At 30.8% G+C, this 10,833-nt stretch overlaps 1 protein-coding gene across 5 annotated transcripts in view; it reads left to right on the forward strand.

The window, feature by feature from the left end:
- Positions 1–10,833, forward strand: part of LOC105143007 (EGF like, fibronectin type III and laminin G domains protein pikachurin) — a 143,567-nt gene that overhangs the window by 122,610 nt on the left and 10,124 nt on the right. For all 5 annotated transcript variants that reach the window (XR_845641.2, XM_011050975.2, XM_011050976.2 and 2 more), the window contains 5 exons: positions 2,313–2,536; positions 7,218–7,467; positions 8,170–8,465; positions 9,543–9,788; positions 10,434–10,537. Coding sequence is in view for 4 of the 5 variants with exons in the window: in XM_011050975.2 (XP_011049277.1) it covers positions 2,313–2,536; positions 7,218–7,467; positions 8,170–8,465; positions 9,543–9,788; positions 10,434–10,537 (1,120 nt within the window). In the remaining variant the exon portion in view is untranslated. The remainder of the gene's footprint in view (positions 1–2,312; positions 2,537–7,217; positions 7,468–8,169; positions 8,466–9,542; positions 9,789–10,433; positions 10,538–10,833) is intronic.

Raw genomic sequence — 10,833 nt, forward strand, 5'->3', positions numbered from 1 at the left:
ACATTAATGAAAGTACTTCCCATCACTTGTAAAACGCTACGAATTAATTCCAACACCTAATATATTTTATATATATCTTGTACGACTCGTATATTTATAAATATTTCTAATTAAATATGTTTGTATATCAAGAAGAGAGAGAGAGCAGACATCTCAAACTTTTATACTTGTTATTTTAATTCAATATTTAAGCTCATGGAAAAAAATTCATGTTATCCAGCTTTCTTTCTTCTTTATAGATATATGATTTAACGTATTTTTAATAGATTTATTTCTTATTAATCAAGTAAAAGATATAAAGGATATAAAAATCAAATTACGTAAAATTTTAAAATAAGAGAAAATATATCGCTCAATCTCAATGATGTATTTAATGATATATTTAAAAATAAAAAAGGTAAAATAAGAGAAAATAAAATTATATAATACTATAAAAGTCATAACATACATATTGATGTTTCCCATTTGAGTTTTGCGAAATGTCAAGATACTATAATTCGTCGTAGGATCCTACACGAGCGTTTGCATTTCGCATTTTATCTTGAGAGGTAACTGACGTAACAAACAATTATCAGCCAGACTCATTAAGACGGAAGCAGCGCGTTTCGACCTCTTACTGTTCTTAAGGCACTTGGTGAATGCAGCTATATTAAGGATTATCCGAGACAGTGACATACAGCGTATTTGCATTCCGATTTACGAAAAGCACAAAATCCCGCACTGGCCGTAAATTAAATAACAACAGCTGTTCTCTACTTTATGCTTGACGACGAGAAGAGTTATTATAATTGCCGCAAGAGAAATGTGTGGGTGTGCGTGTGCGTGCGCGCGCGAGAAAGAAAGAGAGAGAGAGAGAGAAAGAGAGAGAGAAAGAGCGAACATGTACGTTTGTAATAACAAAAAATATATTACTTAAATCTATTACGATTTTAAAATTGTTATGAATGAAGGAATAAGTAATACGAGAAAAACGTTTCCAAATAGAGCAAAAAAAGGAAAGAAATACTTTCGTGATAATACAAACGACTTTCTCCCACAAATATTTGTAAAAACTTTTTTTAAAAATATTTTTCATTAATACAATTACAAGTATAGAGTAACAAGAATAATTTAATTAAAAAAAAAAAACTCGCATCAAATTAATCGAACAAATCAATGTAATAGAAAATTAATTGATACGACAATAATTAATTATATCTACATTATGGTATATTTATTCATACTATTGACATTTGTTTCAATAGAAATGCTTATTATAATTCTCTCATTTATGTAAATATTTATTCAATATAAAACGATATATATATAGAGTAAATTAAAATAAAATTATTTCAAATTTACTAAAATTCTTTTTATAAATTATTTTTTAAAGTATTTCTTCTCTCTTTCTACAATGCATATTTAGTTTATAGATAGTTTTGCTACAATATAATAGTCCCTTTTGGAATACCATACTTACGAATACGTTAAAGTCTCGTGTTCTCGGGAAGTATGAATTATCACTGCAATTTCCTCCTTAAACTTATATTATCGTTTACAGTAGGTATACATACACACGCAAGTATGTATAATATTAGCTTTTTGCATTCGAAACATTATATCACAAGAAATCTCAAGTAACATCACATTTCCAAATTTAATAATGAAGATGGAAAGATTATATCTATCTATAATATCTTTTACAATTATCTATTCTTTTGTTTTCTATCTGTATGTTTGTTACATTTTATATTCTTTTCTCTATTTTCTGAATTAAAATTTATTGAACAAATTTGAATTTAATTTTAAATTTAATTTTTAAAAAATCTGTTACACTTCTATATGTAAGAAATGAAATTCTTTATTCTGATAATTCCACATTGATTTCAAATATACTGAATCATTTTTTTAATCCTTGATTTTTTGAACAAAACTATTAAAGAAATCATTTGTTCTTTAATTGTAAACAATGCTTTTTAAACTTAATTTAATTCTCAATAGATTTTAGTTTAGCGATTTGTTAATTTTATTAAAGAATGCAAATATTCATGCTGAAAACTTGCAACAATTGATGATCTCTCTTGATTTATCAATAATCAAAAATCAAACGCAAATTAATCGAAAATATATAGTTTGCCAAACATAGAGGACATCCTATATTTTTTATGCTTGCCTACTATCGTTTAAAAAGCATGGAACCTACCAAATACGATGCGTTCACCAGTTCCCTCAATGGCAGGCGATTAAGGGCGGGCGGCAAAAACGAGAATGCATTTGCCCAGTAACGACATTTCCATGCAATCTCAGACCACAACGATGTTTTATTCCCACAGGTTCCATCCTTCAACGGATCCTCTTACCTACGTTATCCGGGATTGGCGGACACGTCGCTGTCGTGGCTGGAATTGTCCGTCACGTTAAAACCGACCGCGCTGGACGGCGTGATACTCTACAACGGCCATCACAGCGATGCCACCGGTGACTTTATTGCTCTCTATCTCTCCTCGGGCCACGTGCAGTTCACCTTCGACCTCGGAACAGGACCTGCCACTTTGAGGTAAGCCGATGGCCCTCGACGAAGTTTCAGCAAACGGTTCCGCCGGGCGTATCGAACAGCTCGAGGTGACAATCCACCTTCGGAGCTGGTCGTTTCGCGATAGACGCTGTTATTCACACCGCGTAACGTAGCGTTGGCGACAGGATACTAATTGCATCGTTTGCGTATGCATCATCAGATAATTAAACCGATAACTAAACTGAAACGCGTGTCGATATCGTACGCCCGAACTTTTTGTGCTACCTGCTGTTTTAAGAAGAGAGAGTTTTTTTAATGCCCTTTAACGCTAATTATTTGAATTGATTTAATTTATTGTTAATTAACGACTAATGAAATCATTATTAAATAAAATTGTCCTAAAGCTGTAACTGTTCTCTTGGATAAACATCGGAAATATTTAACGAATGATTACATTCAGGCTATTATATTCTTAATATCGATTAACATTTTTAAAAAATATTTTGCGATAAGTGGAACATTAATAAGCGCTAATACTAATCGGATTATTGGATTTAATTTGTCGTAATAGTGAACAAATAAAATGATTAAGTGAAGTCAATTAAAGCTGACAATATATATATATATATATATATACACATCTATGATAATTATTGCAAAAATTAAATAACTGTTTCTAATAATTTAAATATCAAATTATTATATTTTTTATTATTGAACGTAATTAAAAATATGATATACGTAAAAAAACTTCACATATTAAACTTAAAGAAATTTCTTTTGAAAAAGAGTCTTTGATTATAATATTAAAAAATTGTAGATATTATGTTATAGAAATGCGAATACATTTAAAACAAAAGTAAGTAGTAAAACTGATAGCATTGTCATCTTATCAGGATTGATTGTCAAAAAGTTAAGAATTCAATAAATATATGGCATAGCATTCTCTTCTTTTTACTAGATTGCTAATATAATATTAAATTGGTGTATAATAAAATGGTTTATGCCAAAAGCGTCGTGTATATTACTTATGTTGTGTTCTGATATACATACACCATTACTGAAAATCTATGGTATATGTAACGTGCACTATAGATTTTAGTACTGTATATTGCACGGCCTTACAATAACTTTTAAGAAAATGAAGTTGGTAAATAAATGTTTTTATCTATTTTTTTTTTTGCTTATTAATTTTTGGCATTATCAATCACGATTTTCCTGTTCTTGTAAAAAATATGTCTTATAATTTTTACTGTAGTTAATTAATCATTACTATAACAAAGTTTGTAAATACTATCTCTTTTATTAAAATTGTCCATGTAGAATAGATTGATTAAAATAAGTGATAACCAATTTTAATCTCTTCATTAAGAAAAATATTTGATTAAAAATGAACGAATCAGAGGATTCTGATTATATCACTACAAATTCCAATTATTTCAATTAGAATTCTAGGTTTAACTAGAAAAATTTTGATTCATACATTTTCAACCAAAATTCCAATTAATCAAACCAAACATTTTTCTCAGTATTTAGATTAACACGTTTTTTAAAGAATATATTTACGAATATAATATTTCATATAGACATATGTTTTTTCATTTTTAGTATAGAAACTATGGTAACGAAAACAAATTATATATTTTATAATTAAAATAACCATTTGCTTAAATTCATGATTACTATTATTGAAATGTAGAGCATTAAAATAAAAACTCTATATTTTATATGTTTTATATTCACAAAATATATGCCAAACCTGGAACGTGTGTCAACCCTTCGTGCAATGCTGATTATGTTATCATATTTTTGTAGTTTTATTTAAAAATAAATATTTGTATGATAATAATTCAAGAGTAATATTTTTTTAATACCTAAGAAATGTAGGGACATATTACAACATAATATTTCAAAATCTTATGTCTATTTTTTTCTAAAAATCATTAATCAAAAACTGTGACAACCAGCCCTGGTCATCCCTATTGTAAATATTTTTTCCGTATAAAGAAACATTATTTAGAAAATCAGTATTTTATTTATATATGTCTTACTAAAGATTTTTATATCAAAATTTAAATTAAAAATAAAATCGTTTTTACAAATGTAATTGTGTAACCGTTTGTATTATTAATATAAAATTATTCAGAATGTACTCTCTCTCTCTCTCTCTCTCTCTCTCTCTCTCTCTCTCTCTCTCTCTCTCTCTGCTGAAAAAGAATTTTGTGAAATACTTCGCATTCGCATTCTAACAGTTTGACTATCAAACTACTTTCAATTCCATTGAATAAAATCTAAATATTGGAATATCCCTTTATACTTCACAATCGAGTAAAAATTTTAGACAAATCGATAATTCAAAAACGACGCAAATACTGTGTTAAATTTATTATATGCAACATATGTTTGTGCTAAACAAATTTTATAATATATCATATGTGTATTATATATAATTGCGTACATATTACACAATTTATTCTTTATTATTTAACGAATTTTTAATCGGTTTTCTTGTGAAAGCATCAGGAGAGATTACGTCCAAGTCCTCAAAATTAAATGAACAAGTTCTCAAAATTAAATTTTAACAACTAAGCAACATCTTATTAAATTTTAACAACATGTTAGCAGCTTCCAGTTTTAAATTGTAAGTCTGTCAGCGAAAATAGAGTTTTCGTAAAATTAAACAAGAAAAACTTAAACTGCGAAGAAAGATCACTTAAAAAGATAGAAATTATTGACGCCTCGATATTTTAATTTTAAAAATTATCGATTTTTGAATCAAAGATTGCTAAATATTAGAAATATTCTTTGTAAATACCATATAATTTATCATTTTTACGTGTTACGAATAAATTTATAACACACACATGCATATATGAATAATTTTTATAATGTAATATTCTATTAACAACAATTTCCTAGTCATGCAGAAACATTTATATGCTATTTATAATTCAGTTCGTTAGATAATAAATCTCATGCAAAAATACATTTTCTTTTTGCTAAATAAAAAGCGACCACTAGAAAACTCGGACGCAAAAAAACGTGCATTATTACATGCGCCATTAAACAAGGATATTTAACTCCGTGTCTGGAAAAAAGAAGCAGATAACAAGAGAACCTCGAAGTTCCAAGCGCGCCGTATCTTTTATCATAATAACGCCCGACGAAAAGTCCAATATGAAAATTTCCGACTCCATCGTTCCTTTATTAATTAGCAATTTATTTCCCGCTTACAATCCCACGAATCTTCCCTCCCCTTCTTTACCTGTGTCTGTCCTTTCGTCACAATTCGACATTAATTATGCAAGAATTTCTTCTGTCGAATCTTCTTGGGGAAAGGAAAGTACCGGTCTCCGTCTACGAGGGAGAATCCATTGTCTACGGAACACGCGCCGACTTACCTTGCGAAATTCAAATTGAATGATCTGACTTTGTGGCTGCGAGCGTAAAGTTTCCGCGGTACGTGCGCGAATTTTCGTTCCTCTGTACGCTTCGAGGAAAACTCCAGACTGCCTGCCTGGTTGACTGGCTGGCGCGGCTTCCCGGGCGTCGTCGTTGCAAAATCAAATCGATGGAGCGTCCGTCAATATCGAGTTAACGTCGATTATAATTGTAGACGTGAACGAGAGAGAAGAGAGCGGTCGGCGTTAATTGCTTCGCACAGGTCCCGCGACGAAAGGTGCCGTTAGTTTCAATTTTTCAATGTGCAAGTCTCGTTCTAGTTTTTCTAGTGCTAATGTATTTTTGCGAGAGCTTCATTTCATGGAAAGTAGAGTTACTCCAGGCAGAATGTTTTTCAACGTTAGGATTTTCAGCGGAAGAGATGCAATGTGAAAATACGATAGATACATATGTATATCTTATAAAGTTGACGTAAAATCGCAGGGAGATTGATTTTTTGTGAGAGCATAAATAGAAGACAAAAATTGATCTCGTATGAAGATCCGTTTTAAAAAATTAAATTGTTCGAAAAATCCGTAAAAAAGTAATATCGTCTCTTTTTTTCAACCTCGAATATTCTTCAAGAATCTTATGTCATACTTCACTAAGTTAGAAGGATCATATCGTCTCTCTTGCTATACTTCATTTTTTTGTTCAGAGTTTTGATAATGCAAAAGATAAAGAAAGATGAAAATAAAATACGTATTAATTAATGTCGTATTTACTAGAAAACAAAAAATACTAGTAACAAAAAAAATGAATAAACAAGAAATATATATAAATAAATAAAGAGACATTTACAATTTTAATCCTGAAAAATATTGAAATTATCTCTTTTTATTCGAAACGCATTATAGTTTTTTATCAAAAAAGTATTAAAAGCACATTTAAAGCACGTAGCTTCCAAATATTAGCAAAAATGGAAATAATTAGCAAAAATATATTTAAAAAGGGGTTTTTTTATTCTATATAATTTTTAATTAAAATAAAAAAACTAATTTTTATGCTTTTTTAATGCCATTTTATTATAGGTTTTATTATATGTTACTTTAATTCATTTCTAAATTCAAAATAATTCAAAAAACAAGTCGGCACCAGTTAAAAAATCGGATTTTGTAAGTTTTATAACACATAACATATAACTCACACATGCACATTTGTATCCACTAATTAGGAAACTTTCTTCTTTCTGTCTGAAATTTCAGATTTCAAAATATCCCCCGGCCCTTCAAAAGTTAATGATGTTGCACTTTCACAGTGATACACTGCGTTGTTGTTTCAGAAGCGAAAATCCAATTCGTCTTGGCGAATGGGTCGAAGTTCGGGTCTCCAGGACAGGGCGTTTGGCATCCTTAGAAGTTGAGGACGATCCGGCCCAGGAAATCCTGGCGCCCGGAGCGTTCACGCAATTATCCTTGCCGCTGAACCTCTATTTAGGCGGAGCGCCGTCCTACGACATGTACTCGCCGAAGATGAAAACTACGGCCAGCTTCGTCGGCTGTATTCAGACGATCGTGCTGAATAATCGCGAGGTAAGAACACTGGGATTATACAGGCTGCTCTGAAATTGCGTGGTAGATAATGCTACTGTTGGAATGCCTTGGAGTTTGAGCCATTCTGGTCTGGTAGATAAGATGTTGAAACTCCCACTTGAATCATTTGAATCTCTATCGTCGCATCGGACGATAATTTTATAAAAATCAGAATGAAATAGACATAAAGTAACGTAAACAAACACATAATATAATTACAAGTCAGGAAATTACTAGTAAGACAAGCAAATAAATAATAATAATAATAATAATAATAATAATAATAATAATAATTTATTATAAGAGTCAAATTAAAATAAAAAGCCCATTTAAAATTAAATTAAGCTCTTTAAAGCTAAATTCATAAAAGGCTCTCAAAAAGCTCCTTCCTTTTAGAAATATTGAGATCAAAATACCTTTAATATGAAAAAAACTGATTAAAAATTCGTCAAAACACACGACTCTGAATTTTTAATCTCTAATAATTTGTATACGAGAGATTAATAAGAGAAGCAATTAAAAGTTTTTAAAATTTTGTGTGAAGATTAAATATTTTTTTAACAGAAACATTTCAATCAATGCAGCAAATACAAGCAGCAAACTCGCTTTTCGTCATATTATTTTGATCGACCACTTTTTATTTTCATTTATATTATTGATTTATAGTATTGTTGTTTGTAACTATTATGATTTTCATCGTAGGTGGGTATCCTAGCTGAAGCGTTAGGTGGAGTGAACGTAGGAAATTGTGGGCACGCATGCGAGGCTAGACCGTGCGGCGATGCGGAATGTCGGCCTCTTCGCGAGCGATTTACCTGCCGATGCCGTCCAGGAGTACCGCACCCTTGTCCTGCACCGGATGATTATACGCCGCTGGTTCCGCCACCGGCGAGAACCAGCAACAACGCCGTTACGTCCGTGAGATACGAGAGGGCTGTGCCCAGCTTCACCGGCAGTGAAAGCTACCTACATTATAACGACGCCGATACAATGAAAAGGTGATCTATACAAAAATAATAAATGGCAAACTTCAATAACAAGAAATTCTGATAACCTTGTTACTCCGAGTACTTTAATATATATTATATTATAAAATTGAAAATTTTATAATTATATTACAATCATTTATTTTCCTGAAATTTTCCTGAATCTCAAATGAATGTTGAAAAAAATAGGTTTTTTCTTATTTTTGTGATTTTCGCTATCACGTTTAAAATTATGATATGCGACGATCTCTTCTACATGAACGTACTCATCAACTGACACATTTTCTACCCTCGTGATGAAATGTGTTAACGATCCGTTTTCGTAATTTAAAAATCCTGTTGATTCGTATTTATTGATATTTTATTTACGCAAGTGTGAAATAATCAGCAGCACGCAAAAGTTCGGTAAATGTCAAAGCGACATGTCGTCGACGTTTGAAAGCCGAGTGGGACGGTAAACAGCGTTACACATTGCACTACACAATCGCTCCTTGACCTGATTTAATAACGCTGCGTTAGTTTATCGAACGTTCGTGCGCGTAAGTGACAAGTGACAAAAATAATCTTTATTTCATTTAGATAACTTTTTAACTTACATATAGTAGTTGTCCAATTCTTTTGATAAAACTTTCGGAAAAAATGATTTTGCTGAAACATCTAAAAACTTAGATACAGATCTGAAAATAATTTTGTTGAAAACATCAAAATAATTATGTAAAATTCAATTAGTTACTAGAATATCAAAACTTTCTGCAGCATTGCTCATATTTCAGATTCTTACGTAATTATTTTGATAGTTCAACAACACTTTCAGATCTGTATCTTGCTAAATTTTCAGATACTTCAACCAAATTATTCGTTCCAGGTACAGCGCCTCTTACTTGTGTTATCATTCAAATAATATCAATATATGACCTGATTATAATATACAAAATAAATCAAAATATAGAATAGCCGTTAATAATTAAAATTGATATTATAAAGTTTAATTATTTCTCTCCAGACTGATCATTTCTCACATTATGCGTCACACTCGTCACGATTTCTTTATCTATTCTCCTATTAAAACATTCTTATCAATGTTTGCAGGATAATCAGTTATAGGGTAGACATCAATATGAGATTCCGCGCCAGTAGCAGCAGCGGCTTGCTACTATGGAGCGGTCGCCAATCAGATCCTCAGGAACAAAGGGATGAAAACGACGACTTCCTCGCCCTCGGCCTGGATCACGGTTATCTTACTCTCGCATATAATTTGGGTTCCGGAGAAGCCGTATTACGATATAATCTCACGCGATTGGATGACGATCTGTGGCATCGTATCAGGGCCGTTAGGTGAGAATAAACGCTTTATGCGCTTCATTACTCAACCCTCCCTTCCGCTTGCGCACCTATTTTCATAATATTTATTTAATTAACATATTGATCAATAAAGGGAGGAGATATTAACAAATGTGTTATAATATTCTATTAAATATATGAGAAAATAACTATTTTCACATTTTGTTACTACAAAATGTAATGCGTATATTTAGAGGGATTTAATTTCATTATAAATTTAGTTAAAAAGTAATTAAAAATAAAAAAGCCGTGACAAAACCTAGGACGATTCAATTTTAATTTAAAAATGAATATAAATTCGTTAAAAAATTGTTAGTCAAGAAATATGTAGTTTCCATATATGCAAGTAGGATATTGTGTGAAAATGTTGTTCTATTTCCAATTTTTTATATAGCTGTGCAGCTTGAGGCTACCATTTAAAATGGTACTACTATTTCCATGAAATTTCACGAAAGAAGAATATTTTTTATAAACATTCATGTATTAATCTGCACCATTCTATATTTCGCCAAAAGCGAATAAAAAATATCTGTGTCCACCTCTTTCCAAAGTAAATCGCTTTTTATTAAACCGGAGAAAAGAAAAATGTTTATGTTCGAAATGGGTCATAGAGCAATGAATAACATTGACTTTTTCTAGAAATGAACAATGGGCATCTCTCGTGGTAGATAGTGGTACTGGTGTATCAGCATCTTCTCCGGGACAACTGAGACAACTAAACACTGATACCGGTCTTTACGTCGGTAAGTAATCATAATTTACATCGTTACTCTCTCATTATAGATTTAAATTTAGTCGTAATCAAAACATAAATTGTCATTGACAATATTTCTGTGCAAAAAGATTTTACAAATCTATTCTGCGTGAAAAGACATTACAAATCTATTTCCTCATGAAAAGAAAAAGATGTAATAATAAATGTTAAAATTAATCACACACAGTGCCTAATTATTATATTTAAAAAATTCTAAATTGTTTAAAAAATTCTTAGTAAAAAATTATGCTTTAATAAGTATACTTTTACGAGTAGAAAGTCACA

The sequence above is a fragment of the Acromyrmex echinatior genome, chromosome 3 (assembly GCF_024713525.1).
Source record: "Acromyrmex echinatior isolate Ae372 chromosome 3, ASM2471352v2, whole genome shotgun sequence".
Classification (NCBI taxonomy): domain Eukaryota; kingdom Metazoa; phylum Arthropoda; class Insecta; order Hymenoptera; family Formicidae; genus Acromyrmex; species Acromyrmex echinatior.